The sequence below is a fragment of the Aptenodytes forsteri genome, unplaced genomic scaffold (genome assembly GCF_000699145.1).
Source record: "Aptenodytes forsteri isolate BGI_AS27 unplaced genomic scaffold, ASM69914v1 Scaffold72, whole genome shotgun sequence".
Lineage (NCBI taxonomy): Eukaryota > Metazoa > Chordata > Aves > Sphenisciformes > Spheniscidae > Aptenodytes > Aptenodytes forsteri.
In genome coordinates, this window is record NW_008796193.1 from 2,602,133 (window position 1) to 2,617,273 (window position 15,141).

Genomic DNA, 15,141 nt, shown 5'->3' on the forward strand with positions numbered 1-15,141 from the left:
GACCAAAGGGATATCCCACACCATATGACGCCATGCTCAGCATGTAAAGCTGGGGGAAGAAGGAGGAAGGGGGGGGATGTTTGGAGTGATGGCGTTTGTCTTTCCAAATGACCGTTACGCGTGATGGAGCCCTGCTGTCCTGGGGATGGCTGAACACCTGCCTGCCGATGGGAAGAAAAGAGTAAAAAAAGTAGAAAGAAGTCACTCCTAGAGTGTATCGCTGCACCTCTCCTGACTCCCAAAGTTTATCCTTCTCCAGCTTTACAAATCCGATCAGAAACGGGGAGTTCACGAGGTACTGAGAAACCCGGGATCTGTGTCTGCATGATGTTGGGTTCTGACTTTACAGCAAAAAAGTGGGTCACCAGCTTGTTATTGGCAGCTCAATTTTGGTGTCGTTTAGGCAGCTGAGAAACAAATAGGCCATCGATCAGTCTAGCAACAGCCTGGGGCCTCTGTATTTTAATTATGTGTGTTGTTTGGACCAAATTCATCCCTGTTGAAACATTATCAACTTAAATGAAAATCTACAATGGAGGAATTTGGCCCAATATGTTTTTTTTTCCTCTGTATTATTAATACATCTAACACTGTTGCAAATAGCTTTTTATTTTTCTGTCTCTCCAACTTTTCTAAGCAAGCTCACTGAGTTTTCAATGCCATTTTCAAGTAGTGAAGAGAGATGAAGATAACTTTTCCTGTTAGCCCTTACTATAGGAAGAAGCTTTAAGCAGTTGTTGAAACGTACTCTCCCAGTACAGGTGACCTCTACCCAGCGCGACGCCGCAGCTCTGTGTTTAGCATAAGCAAGCTGGGTGCTTTGCCTGGTTTACCAAATGGAAACTGTGATTATCGGTAATGTTGCTGCCGTGTGTTCTCTCTGCGGGCACTGGAGAAATCCAGTGAAGTCCACTGTAAGATGGGTCCATTTCTGGATGGGGCTGTTTTATGTGGGACCTGTTCCACCAAAGCCTGGCTGCTCTAGCAGCAGTGAAGATTTCCCCCCTCCAAGAAGGGTTTCTGAGAGACTGGAAGCCAAAATATGTCAAGACTCAGGACTGAAATGCAGCTTGTCCCTTTCTCAAGCACGCATAGATGGGCAGTTGGTCTAAGGGCGCACGAGGCATTTCTTCAAGGAGGCACCTGCAGGAGGAGCCTCTGCCTATTTGGGCACGTGGTGCCAAAGGGTGCGATTCTCCAGCAGGGTCTCCCGGCTGGAAACTAATGGACCAGGGAGGAGAGTCGGTGTGAGGCGGAGCGGTTGCTCCTCTCTTTGCAGCAACCCACGCAACGAGGGCGAGCCGAGCTCCGCTGTCTCCAGCAGCGCTCCCAACCGCTCGCCCGCGGCAGCGAGACTGGGAGCAGCCAGCGGCCAAATCCCTGCGGCAGACGGCTTCCAGGGCAAATGGAGGGGCAGAGGCCAGGGTGCGAAGCTGCAGCTGCTGTCCTAGCTGGGTCCTTGCTCTCCTCCGTCCTCCAAGCCACCAGGGTCAGAGCCCTGCAAGGCTCCCCACCGATGCCGCTGCTGGAGGACGTGATCCCGGAGAACATCAGCTGGGCTGCCGAGGAAGCCCAGGGCAACCAATCCTCAGAGCACGCGTTTTTCTCTCTGGATTATCAGCATGTTCAAGTCCCCTTTGAAATCACACTCTGGATCATGCTTGCATCCTTGGCCAAAATAGGTAAGGCATCTTGAGAGGGTGAGGAAGGACGGGGGTCTCCGTGGGGACGGTGTGGGCAGGGGTGGCCTTTGCTTCACCTCTTCTCCAATCTTGGAGCCTGAGATAACATGCCAAGTCCTAAGGATGCACATATTGTGTGCCAGACATACTGCACGCACGGAAAATAACTACCCAGTTGCGTTTTAGGTTGGAAATGATGGTTTTCCATCTGGAAGTTGACACCTGTGCATGGTGTTGCTATTTAGTAGGAAAACTATCGGGGTTTCCAGGAATTTTATTTAACTGCAGTACACACCAAGGGGTGCGTTCATCTCCATTAGCTTGCCAGCTACCCTACCTGCAGGTTGTCCACTGACATCTTCATCTTAGAATGAAGACTCCTTGGTCTTAAAAAAGGGTGCTGTGTCCGGCCAGCTGCAAGGAATAATTCAGTCCGTGTGCAGGGTGTTACACAGCCTAAAATAAAATCTCTCTGCGTCAAGGTGGTTATCTGTGTAACGACACCTAAGAAATCACTTTTATTATAACTTTGGACCTATCTTCACACACCCCCCCCCCCTCCTCCCCCACACCCCACCCACCCCCCCCGCTCCACCACCATATTTTATAGCATTTTTTTTTTTTCCTCAGAAGGGAGAAGTCTCCAAAATTTGTTTAGATCAGAATTTCCTTCAGATGGAAATGGTCTTTCATTTTGCTATTCTGCATATTATTTGATGAGATCTCAACTCTATTAACATGCATGAAGAAATAATAATGATCACAGGGGGTTTTTTTTCCTTATTATTCCCATTCCGGTTTGGTTTGTTTCAGTTGCTTGCTTTCTTTTAATAACTCACCTTGAGAACTTGTAGTGGTTTCTCTAACATTTCTCTCTAACATTGGTGTTGCACAAGGCTGGCTTGATTGGAATTTTTTCAATGTTGCTTTTAGCTTTAAGTGTTAATGATTAAATAATATTAAAAGTGGCACCATTTATAATTAATGAGAATGCTTTTTGCGATTTTTATTTTGATGTATGGAATCTGTATTGTGTTTAAAATTAGTTGCTATTTACATCAGTGCTGAAGATGGCATGCTAACTAGGTTACGTCATCAGTAATTCCAAATACCTTTTTATTTATGCGGATTATTTAGTTCTTGTATTTATGTATTACCTAAAAATATATCTTTAACATTATGCTGTGATGAAATGCAGTCTGAACCAACAGTAATTTTAGAAAGTTTGGTATTTTCAGTAATCTTTCAGATTTTCTAGCCAATTTCTGACTGGGCGACTTCACCTTAATTGTGCCCATTTATTACTACTACTCCAAAGCGTAGCCTGCTGAAGGTGGGGGCACGGGGGGCTTCCTCACCCCAGCGAGGAGCTGGTTGGTGTTCTTCAGCTAGTTTGGGCTGATGAGATAATAAGGTGGTTTTTCTATTCATCTCCTCCCAGGGTTTCATCTATATAACAAGTTGCCTTCTGTCGTTCCTGAAAGCTGCTTATTGATATTTGTGGGACTCATCATGGGGGGAATCATCTACGGCTTAAACGACAAGTCACCGCCTGTTATGGACAGCGACATCTTTTTCCTCTACCTGCTGCCACCCATCGTCCTTGATGCAGGGTACTTCATGCCCAGCCGTCCCTTTTTTGAGAACATCGGCACTATCCTCCTCTATGCGGTCGTGGGGACGATATGGAATGTATTTGGGATCGGCTTTTCCCTGTACGGGATCTGCCAGGTGAAAGCCTTTCGCCTGCAGGACGTGTCGTTGCTCCACAACCTCCTGTTCGGCAGCCTGATCGCCGCCGTGGATCCCGTGGCGGTGTTAGCGGTCTTTGAAGAGATACACGTCAATGAAAAGCTACACATCTTGGTCTTCGGCGAATCGCTCCTGAATGACGCGGTGACAGTGGTGAGGACTAGCCTTTACTTTGCGTATTTAATGTTCAGAGGAAGGATGCTCTGGTGCTGAGAGGTGGGACTTGAGATCTGCAGAGGGAAAAGGCATCAACAGCCTCTTCTAGCAGAGGACTCCTGGTCCGCTTCTCTGGCCTGAGGTCCTGAGAAGCTTCCAGGTGAACATCTCTTCGACTGTGTGTCTGGAGATAGAAATGCATGTGAGTGCCACAGCACTCCCCTGGTAGGAGCCTGACCTCCAGAGAAGGATGCTGACCCTGCACTGGCAGAAATTCCAGCAGCGTATCTTAGTGTCATTGCTACATATGGCCATGTCTGGTGAATATCTTGTTAACGGCTGTTTTTCCTCTTTCATTTTTCACCCAGGTGCTCTACAAGCTATTTCGATCTTTCTGTGAAATGCCAGCCATCAAAAGTGTGGATGTTTTTGTTGGAGTTGGAAAATTCTTTGTGGTTGGGCTAGGAGGAGTTTTAGTAGGTCTCACTTTTGGGTTGACCGCCGCCTTTACCACACGATTCACCAAGGATATCCGTGTCATCGAACCGCTCTTTGTCTTCCTGTACAGCTATCTTTCCTACCTCACTGCTGAAATGTTTCACCTTTCGGGGATCGTGGCGTAAGTATGTCCCAGCATCTCATCTGTCCAGGAAAGCTTTCTGGCTGTGTTTACTGAAAAGTATCAGTACAAGTTTTAAAGTAAGCTTGCTTAGTTGGAAATCTGTGTACGGCAGCGCACAGCGAGTATAAAAGCCTGTGGAAGAGCTGAGAGGTGTAACCCCATTTCACACATTACACAACTGCACGTCAATGGTAATAGCTGCAAGTCACAAGCAATCCAGGTGACTACTGCTGGGCAAGCTTCGGATGGCTGATCGGTTTATGTAGGTTATTGAGGAATGTTTATTTGAGCTCCATGTTTTCCGTTTAGAGTCCCTGAACATTCAAGCAGCGAGATGTCTAGAGGGTTTGGCAGAGCCAGAAGAGGCTTTCTTGGCATATTTTGTTATTTTCCATGTGTGGCCCAGTCAAAACTAACATTTGAAGAGCTGCAAGGAGTATTTAATCAAATCCTCAGAAAAGTTTGGTCTCAGTTTACAGCACGTCTGTTCTAGCACCCTCCTCCTGACCTGCATGCTCTACCTACCAGCTAGCTTTGGGTGGTGGCCCCGAAGGCGTGCTGAGGCCGACCGTAGGGTGACAGAGCAAAGTCAGTGACGGGGTGGGAGTTGTGTATCCCCTGCAGAGCTGAGGCCTGAAAACATTCCTACCGTTCGGGAGTGGAGGGCTCTAATGGAAACCTCTGCTTTGGAGAGTCAGGCTTACCGTCAGAAGAAGCTCAGACGCAGCTGATGAGTTTGTCTGGTCTCCCGAGTGAGGGTGTCGTCCATCATCTCTCTATCTCCAGTAGCGTTTGAAATCGGCTGACCAATTTCAGCCAAAGTTGTCAGCGATCAAGGTTTCGAAGGTACTAAACCCAAACCGCTTGCAATGTACTACAGCACAGTCAGTCCTAGACACTCTTCAATCTAAAAAACACTTCAGAGCGCTGAAGGGTTTACTCTGTGAAGCTTTTGTACAACCAGGGTGTAGCAACATGGGGCAGACGAGGACTGCCTGCGTCCTGCAGCCGGGTCCCACCCTCTTTCAGATACCATATCGCAGCTTTTTGGATCAGCGAAGGGAAGCTATTTGTTTCTGTAAATTCAGTCCTTCACAAATTGTAATTTATAGATAATACAGTTAATATATTTTTCTTTTTACTGGGTAGGTCTTTCAATAAAATGAAAGATCCTTCAGTTTTAAGGGAGGTAACCGAGCTTTGGGCTTACCGCGTGCATTTCGCTTGCAGAGCAGGTGCTGAGGAAAAAACAGATATAATAATCCTAACGGCCAAAGAAAGCTCACCTTGGAAAGCAGAGGCAGATGAAAAATGGAGTGATTCAGTCCTTCTGGTTTCCGTGGGCTGATATCTGTTGCATTTGGTTCTCGTGCCTAAACTAAATCAGCTGGTGCTGAGGATCGCAACCAACTATTTAATATTTCCCTAAAGACTATAAACGGCACTTAGGCTGCATTGACAGCTACAGTGTAAACAACTGTGAATCTGATAATAATGAGGATAAAAAGAAAAAAAAAAATGTCAGGTACCAGCTAGACGCAGGAGTATTTGGGAGATCTATTTTAAAACTAATGATGCTGCTTTGGATAGAAACCGTTCCTATATCTTGCAGATTTTTTTTTTTTCCCCTCAAATGGTTAATAGGAGCAATATTCTAGCACTACTGAAAACAATTCTAGCTCTGGGAATAGGAAAGAGAAAGCCTATTTATAGGAGCGTAAGACAGAGCAGCGAAATGAGTATGCTGCATAATCATCGTGGAGCAGAAAACATTCAGTCCTAATGGTGTCTCCTTCTATCAGTCACAATCTACTGTACCCATTATGGAACCCATTTTCTATTCTTTTGAATAATGCATTGTTTCTAAAGCAAAACAATTGCAAAGGCAGCTGATTCCTGCACTGCTGGTCTTATAATTGCCAAATTATAAATGCCTCTTTTATATATCTTGATTTCAAACAATTCATTCATTTCTGACCAGGGAATACTGTATTATAAGAAGCAGATCTTGGCAGTTTGTTTCTTCGAAAAATAAATTGGTTGCCAAAAAAATCAATTCTACATTGTCCAAAAAAAAATCTGTGAATGCAACCCAATCTGCTAAACAGTTCTGCAAATGTTTTTTAGTTTGGTTTCTTTTTTCTCCTCCCCCCCCCCCCCCCCCGTGGCTGTGCCCCACCTTTGGCTGTGACAGAACAGGTCAAGTTTATTCCCTGTCTGTGAATCTGGTGTGAACCCATATTCTCTTCCCAAGAAGCGTTCCCAAACCACGGCTCTGGAAGTCACTTCCCATAAATACTTGCTGGATTTCTTAGTTCCTAGCCGGAACTATTTTATCTGCTATTTATTGAGGCAGATACAGAAACAGAAGAATTTTATTTATTTTTTAGCTTGTGGTTCAATCCCCATCACTCTTTCTGGCTCAGTGCTTTATGCAAAGTGGTTCAGTCTGAAAGGGATAAATCATAAAAGACCGATTTAGGAATATTTTAAGTATTGGTGCATTTTCTTAGGAGAAGAAAGATGGGAACTCAAAGAACATTAGATGAAAAAGGGATTTGAATCCTGGTCTCATGCTGCTGGATAAAACGGGGTCTCTTTCCCCAGTAAGAGCATTGTGGCTTTTCTGAGTCTGACCTTTTGTATCCCGTGCCTTTACTGCAAGTCCTCTCCCTGAAGCCCAGTTTTAATTTCAGACAAACCCAACTGTTTCTTTCTCCTTCAAAACATGTATGGTTTTTTTCATGCAGTGAGGAAAAACAAATAATTTTTTTTAAATGAAAGAAATAGAAATGTGTGTGTGTGGTTTTTTTGTTCGAATGCAAAGCCCAGCAATCAGCAGTTCAGTGGGTGGAAGTGCATCTTCATTTGAAAAAGGTTTGGTTTTTTTTCCTTGTGATTTCTTATTTGTTGTTCCAACTGAATATCTGATAAGTATTTTCCCATAAGAGTGTTGCTGATTTTCTTAGTGCTTTAAGGAGAGCAGAAATGAATGTAGCTGCTGTTCATTCCTTTGTCTTGGTCCGACAATAGATGCAGAGTTGTGGCAGTGAAGACCTGTTAGCGATTCACTGATGAGCCAGGAGGAAAGTGGCCCTTACTCTCCTTTTGTTAGCAGCGGTGCAGATTAGGGGCAGCGATGCAGTGGGTGACAGTGTCTTCCTGAAATGAATAAATCAATAGCTGTGGAGGAGAGAATCAGGGTCTTTGGTTTCGTACAGGTTAATAAAACCACAACCAGAGCAGAGTCAGCTCTGCCCATCTGCAAACTGTCCTGTTCGCTGGGGCCAGGGGGCAACCCTGGTGGGGTTTGGGTTTTTTTTCCATCAAAGCCCAAATAATGCAAAGAATCTCCTTCGTGAAATTCTGGGGTTAAATGTGATGTGCTCGCTGCAAAGCAGTAGTTGCATGGCTGTTTTTGGAATAGTTCTTAGCTGAGAGGACGCATTATGGATAATGTGCTGTGGAGGCCACCACCTATCTTAACACCTATTTGCATCTGTATGGGTCACTTACCTGTCCTGGTCGCAGCTGGTGTTTAAAGTCAGTCCCCCAGACCCAGGTGCACTTCTGCAAGCCCAGGATCTACTTCTCTGTGGGCTTGTCTGCGTGTGATGTAATGTAAAGAGAGTTACCATGATGTCCCCTGTGAAAGGAATTTTTAATGCAATAAAACTCCGTGTGGATGGCCTTACCAAATACCAGTGGAAATCAGATCTCGGAAACATAAAGCCATTTTGCTATTGCTGGTACAATATTTAGAACAAAATGTTTCTGTCCAGGTTAAAATATAAAAAATGGAACTTCGACTCTTTGAGCGCTCAATTGTTTTGACCTTCTAAGATTGCTGGCCTGAAAATGTATTGATTTGGAAAGCTGATGAATTAGGCTAACCGCATGTACCCTGTAACTTGAAGAACCAATTATCCGTGAAAAACTGCAAGGCAGAAGTTTTAATTGGTGCTGCACACTTCTGAAGTGACCTTGGATATGCGATACCTGAGGAGGTCAGATGTTCCGCCTATAGCAACTGCATTTCTTGGCTCATTGTGCAGCCTTATGAGTGTGCTTGATCATTTTATTGTCTCTTGGTTGCATGGAGTAAATGGCTTCCTAGCTGTGCCCAAATAATATACAGTGCAAGTCCGGTCAGGCTTAGAAATACACAGTGTGAGGTGTGTCGTATGCTTGAGTTTCTCCAACTTTAGATTAGCTTTGGTCCCTTGGGTGAAGGAGTTCAGCGTTCGGGCTGCTCTTAACTGCACCGATTCTGAGTCCTACAAGAATCTGCCGTAGTGACCAGATATCAGCCAAACCCACAGGAGTCCTATTTACACGTTTCTCGCGCTGAGAAACAAGTGTCCCATTCCCTCAAGTGTCTTTCTCTCATCCAGGCAAAATAGGTAATGTGGGCTCCTAAGCACGAAACTCTTCGGCCCAGATGGTTAGAGTTTGGCAAAGTTAAAGAACTGAAAGCAGCGTATTGTGATGGGAAGAGCTGGGTGTAGTTAACTGTAGGTGTTGCCGTGTGGCTATGATGAACAACTCGCCATCTATTGCATTTATCTGTTAGAAAACAGATTCAGACAGTCTGGTCAACCTGTATAGTGTCTTACTGTCCCGGTGGTCCTCCCGATATTATTGGACTGACATAGGAAGCGAATCGCTACCCAGTGAGATGTCTGCAAACATCTAAGACTTGGTGAAGCCTATTTTTTTTTTTTTACAAATGACAGTGTGTCGATTTTGTGTGCTTAAGTAGAAAAACTTATTGTTTCCTTTTCATTTTCTCAGCATCATTGCTTGTGCCATGGGCATGAAACGTTACGTGGAGGCTAACATCTCTCTGAAGTCTCACACCACAGTCAAATACTTCATGAAGATGTGGAGCAGTGTTAGCGATACCCTCATCTTCATCTTTCTTGGAGTTTCCACCATTGGAGAAAATCATGAGTGGAACTGGCCATACATTTGCTTCACTGTTATTTTCTGTCTCGTTTGGAGAGCACTAGGTATGGTGAAATTATAGATTTATTTTTTTTTAAATAATATATTCTTATTTATAGGAGTGAAAAATGTGATTCCACTAAATGAGAGAATGCTCCTGCTCCCACCGTCATCCTTTCCTGCTCGCTCTGTATGTGTGGTTGTCCCAGATGTGGGTGCAAGGACTGAAGTGGGACACCCCAGCCGATGCTTCCCTCCTCCTCCATCACTTGCTCAATAGAAAGTCTTGCATTTTACTGCAATTTCCTAGTCTGTGCACTCACCATAGACAGCACTGGTGCTAAATAGAAATTCTCATGACATCTATTTTAGCAATGCCTCTGTCTTAGACCCTCCTTTGATTGCCATGATCTCCTCTTCCATTTCAGTGGAATCCGAAGTCCCTTGGTATCCTCACAGTAGGAGGGAGATTGTGAGTACATAGCTTGGGATCAGAGAGCCGTGTAAAACCATGGGGCTCTGACTGCGTATTCTGAACTGCAGAGTTTTAAGGGATTTAATTCATAACAAGTTTGTGTTCGGCAGCGTCCTTAAATGGGAAACTGGAGGAACCTTCAAACCGCTGTCCCTGGAGATGCTGTTCTGCTTTACAGAAGACCATCTACCCAGCTTATTGCTGGGTAGATGAGAATGGGGACCTAAAATATGAGGACGCTTCTGCTCCTACTCAAGAACTCTCAAGATAAGGACTGAGAATGACAGAATTGCACAGAATCAGGGAATTGCTGAGGTTGGCAGGGACCTCTCGGGATCGTCTGGTCCAACCCCCTGCTTAAGCAGGGTCAGCTAGGCAGGACTGTGTCCAGATGGCTTTTGATTATCTCCGTGGACGGAGACCCTACAACCTCCCTGGGAAACCTACTGCAGTGTTTGACCAACCTCGCAGTAAAAAAAGTGACCAAGACTTAGCGATAACAAGAGGAAGAGAGCTATGCATGAAAATATTCTCCTGACAACTGTGGCTAAAGATGACCTTCTTGAGATCAGTTACGATGAAAACCTGAGTCCTGGTCCCAGAATACTCTGGGATCCCATTTTCATGTATTGTAAATGACCAGAAAAATAGACGCACTGTTTTATCATTGTGCCCAGCTGTACCTTGTGCTGATTTGGTGTTCGGAGAGGCCGATTCTCCATTGCCTCTTACACTGTGCAGTTCCTGTCACCCAAGTGAGCGCAGAGTGCTTACCTTCTCGTTTATGGGGATATTTTTATATATTAACTATATCTGCAAATATAACAGAGTACACATTTTGGCAAAGAATTTGAGAGCTAAAAAACAGTCAACAGGATTCATGTTTACAAACCACCGAGTCAAACAGTGAACTCCAATTTGATAGACACTTCAAGAAATTGCTTAGATAGGATAGGCCATGATTAGCAAGACATAGCAGAATGGGTTGTATTAGCTGTTAATGCATGCCAAGGTTTGGTTTAATAACTGCACCATAAATGCGCTTGGAAACTTGCTTATTAGTCAGTTGTGTGTACATTCAAATGTTTTTATTATGATTAAGTGGTTTTCTCTTAAATTATTTCTTAAATGAATAGGTTTTGAGTAAGTTTGACTTTTTTTTAGTTCAAAAATTCTTCATTGCATGACATAAGGGACATAGTAACATTATAAAAGCACACCAAAAATCCTCTCGCTCTCTAAACACAGCTCTTCCGATTGCATTCTCAAATTATGCAGCACATTATTAGAGAAGGGCTCAGCGCTGCAGCCAGGAAAGAAAACCCTCTTTCCGTTCAAAATCCCCCTTGAATTAAATAAGAACACACAAACCAGGGCTGAAAATTGTCTTGCACATCTGACCCTGAATAGGGCGTCCCTGTTCTGCAGCACCTTGCTGGAGAGCCGTAGGCGTGCCGGGAGGACGTGAGCCGGGCAGGGTGCTGCACGAGGCCGGGCTGGGAAGCTCCTGCTGTGGAGGTGGTGGTTGAGGTTAGACCCCAACCTGCTCAGACCCCGACCTGCTCAGACCCCTCCAGCGGCTCTGGGCACGCTCAAGGCACTGATCCAGGAATGGGAGGCACCCACAGAGTTTGCTTGCAGGAATTGGGGACTTTTGGGTTGACAGTGCTGGGGTTAGTGTACTCTGAGCTGTACTCTAGTCCTTTATTGGACCCTCCCAGTGCTCTTAAATGAGAAATGATTCTGCTGAAGCCTGGGGACTGGAATTACTTTGATATAAGAGACATCATCTAAAAAGCAAAATACATTAATTGCATGACAGCATGAGTATTCTACTGTTATCCAAGCACTAGGGAGATTTCCTTCTGCTCTTTCTCAGGGTGTATCTCCAGAAGAAAATGTATTCCGCTCAAAATGATTAATTGTATGTCATCTCTTGGAGCAAACTGGCCTTGAATTAGTTTAGGGAATGCTAATAATAATTTATGATGAAGGATTAAATTAAGACAAAGGCCAGGATACCTGCTCAAGTAAATTTTGTTCCTTTAAACCATCGGCATTGCCTGAGCTTTACAGTAGCTGCAGATGTGATCTGAGGTATGCTTTATTTTATGTTTTTGTTTATTTTTTAAATTACAAAGAACCTTGAAACCGGAGTACTTCACATCTGCTGGTACGGGCACCAGCTCCACAGAGCTCCAGAGATGGGGAAGGTGTCACAAGGTTCAGTTAATTGAGTTCCCTATTCCTGAACATCCCCAGCTTTTTGTTGTCTTCAAACCAGCCTGATGTGCAATCAGCGTTCAGATATTTTTTGGGGGGGGTGTGTGTGGGAAGATGTTTGATATGTACATTACAAGTGCACTATTCTTGAAGTTTATTTCTTTTACAAACACCCTTTAGAAAGGCAATAGTGATGTGGATCCAGCTAATTCCCAGCAACAGTCAATGACAGTCTGTGTCACCAGTTCTCAAAATGGCCATTAATTTTCAGGAAATAAGATGTTTATCGTATCCGTTGGTATTAAGATCACGGCTTACTGATTTAAGGCCTGGCTTTTTGTACCTTTCTGCATCTGTTTATGTATTTGCAAATGATTATAAATTGCATCAATTGCTGTCTCACCTTACGTAGTCTTAAATTCATACAGTATAAATCTTTGGGTGAAAGATTTGTGAAGAAACAACATCAAAACAGGCAGAATATAGCTACTTATCCAAGTTACTGCTTGGAAACTTTTGGAAATTGGAGGATAACTTGTGGCTAAACTGTTGCTGATGGTTTGCCTCGAGAGCATTTATAATGCAAGCAATTCAATCATTTGTCATCACCAATTAGAATAAATCAATTAATATTTCAATTCAGTTCTTGGAATCTGGCTCTGTATCATTATACGAGTAAAGTTTCGGCTGGCACGTGACCATAGAATCGCCCTAAAAACTTGAATTAACTGCCATCAAAATAAATGTGCTAATACATCCTATGTTGCCAATAGTTATTGTTTGTTCAGTATTTAGCTGATGCTTAACACCGAGTCGCCAGGTAAACGGTATGTTCTGGGCATCCGCAGTCATGGGAGCGGGATGACACTAAAACTCCCCCGCAGAGTTCAGAGCCCTTCTGAAGGAAACTCTGGTTTCCCAGCTGGACTGTGATAAACCCAAGGCCGAATTAAAAAAACAAGAGAATTTCCTGCAAGATGAGCCACCTAAAATTTTATAGTCGTACAAACCCCCAGAACTGTGGCCAGTCAACGGTGTTTGTAATCCCCCAAATCAGAAATGTGTTGGGGATTACTTTTTATCTGGACAAATCAAATGCAAATCTGTTGGCCCAGGCTGGAAGAAAAGCCCTTCTCCAGTGGCATATTGGGAATATACCACCTTGGGCCCTGGCTCGTTCCTCGTGATTGGTGTTTACCAGTTCAGTGATGTTTTATTGTAAAATATATCATAAGATTATCTCATTGCTCTTTTTGTTTGATGTGCTCCCGTCTTCTTTCCTGCTTTTCAGGGGTTCTTGTGCTGACTTTCTTTGTGAACAGATTTCACGTGAACACCATCACCAGCAAAGACCAATTCATTATAGCGTACGGGGGACTCCGAGGAGCCATTTGTTTCTCTTTGGTTTTCTTGCTTCCTGACTTTCACAGAAAGAAGCTCTTCATTGCAGCAACAACTGTTGTCATCCTCTTCACCGTGTTCATACAGGTAAAAACAATCTCGGTGTCACCAGCAGGTGTAAAGAAGGAACATGATTTTTTTTTTTCCACACAAAAAAAAACAGTGCTAAACCATTAGATGAATACAAGGATTTACCAGTCATTAAAACTTTCCCTCCGTTGAGTGGTTAGGCATATAAAAACTTAAAATTATTACTGAAAGAGGCAGAAGGAGTGAGAATGTCACACGTTCGTGAGGTTGACTAGCAGTTGTTGACTTACAACATGGGCTGTAGCATTTTTCCCATGAACTTGTCCCATCTTTGATCTGGTCCATCCGTATTGGGGTAGCAGCAGTGAAAATCGTGAAGAACGATGCTGGCGTAGGTTTCCTCTCTGAAGTAGTGCTTTTACGTGTTTTATGTGAGAGCAAAGCCAACACAAATCAACCTCTACAGCTAGTTTGCTGTTTGAGCAAGAACCACTTGTTATTGTAGGCCTTGTCATGAAATGAAATGCTACCTAGGCCGTGCAGTAATGAAGGTCAGCTTTCCTGATCCCAAAGGTGAGAAGATGGAAGATACTGGAGAGACTCCAAACCTGCTGAATGTGGGCAGCAAGAATTTTAAAAGAGGCTTATGGTTTGGTCGTCTCAGTTTTGGTAGTTCACAAGTGGGACAATTTAAAGGGACCTAATTTTGAAGGAGTCACTTCTTAACATTTTCTGAGGATGAGTTCCATTTTACTGGGGCATCCAACAGCTGAAGCAACAACAGTCATTAGTTGTTTATCAAAATATTTTGTATATATGTCTGAGATGTTTTCGCATTCATGCAGCAAAGCATCTGTGGTTATTTTATGATGATGCAGCAGGAAGGGGATTGCTTTAACTCCTCCACTGGAAAAAAAAAATTGAGTGTGTTACTTGTTATAAAAGCACGGAAAATCAGAAGCAAATAAAGTCATAGCACATTTGATTTATTTGCCTCTCATTTTTCTTCTATAACTGATCCCTAAGCCCTGTTGTTACCCGCTTTCTCTTGCTGCCCTAGTGATTCTTGGGTTGTTTCCTACCCAGCGGGAAAGCTTCTGCAAGTGAGTGCAACCTGCCCACATCACGGGCTGGCTGTGGACGTGCTAACCCCCCGCTGCCAGGGTGGGAGAGGGAGGTGGACCCTCGTAGCACTGGTTGCCCTGAGATATTGGGTTTATTGTTTAAAGCATGAATGGACTATTGTTTTTTTTCTTTCTTTCTTTTTAAAGACTGATTTCTGCTGCGGGTGCTTTTGCAAAGCCCAATCCTATAGAAAAGCTGTAGGAGCATCTGCAGCTTGAGCTGCTCCTGGGGAGCATATGGGAGGTGTCACGTCTGACCCTTGCCTGCAGTTGCATAGCGGGCAAGGACCCAGGCTGGTCAGCCTGCAGCTGGGGCAGGGGCAGGACTTGGTGCTGGTATTGCTCTCCTTACTAACACGCTTTTATTTTTCACGGATTCTTTAATTAGCACCCCTCCAGGTGTGTGATGGAGAAAGGTTTTTCTCTCCCTTAGGCACAGGCTGAGGTTGTAAGGGGTTATCGCACCTCAGGGCGCAGGGAAGCCCTGCTCAGGAGGAGCGGGCAGGCAGCAGCTCTCGGCATTGCTGTGACATCTAGTGGCAAAAACATTCCTGCAGCCTTCTGTGGGATGAAGCTTTTGGATGTGTCTCCCTGCTCTTCTCCGCCCAGCAGCAAGTCTGTAAGGGCGAGGCCCCTTTCGGGGTTTCTCTGAAATGCACCTTTTAGTTCACCTGGAAAACGCTGTCATACTTGAAGGAGGATGTGGTGGAAAAATTGGGGTCGTCTGGT

The 15,141-nt window shown here is 44.3% G+C and overlaps 1 protein-coding gene across 1 annotated transcript in view; it reads left to right on the forward strand.

The window, feature by feature from the left end:
• The first annotated feature begins 1,396 nt into the window (after positions 1 to 1,396).
• Positions 1,397 to 15,141, forward strand: part of LOC103906242 (sodium/hydrogen exchanger 2) — a 29,179-nt gene continuing 15,434 nt past the window's right edge. Inside the window, exons 1-5 of the mRNA XM_019474323.1 lie at positions 1,397 to 1,682; positions 3,124 to 3,587; positions 3,959 to 4,209; positions 9,007 to 9,224; positions 13,149 to 13,345. Of these exons, the coding sequence (XP_019329868.1) occupies positions 1,406 to 1,682; positions 3,124 to 3,587; positions 3,959 to 4,209; positions 9,007 to 9,224; positions 13,149 to 13,345 (1,407 nt within the window). The 5' untranslated portion in view covers positions 1,397 to 1,405. The remainder of the gene's footprint in view (positions 1,683 to 3,123; positions 3,588 to 3,958; positions 4,210 to 9,006; positions 9,225 to 13,148; positions 13,346 to 15,141) is intronic.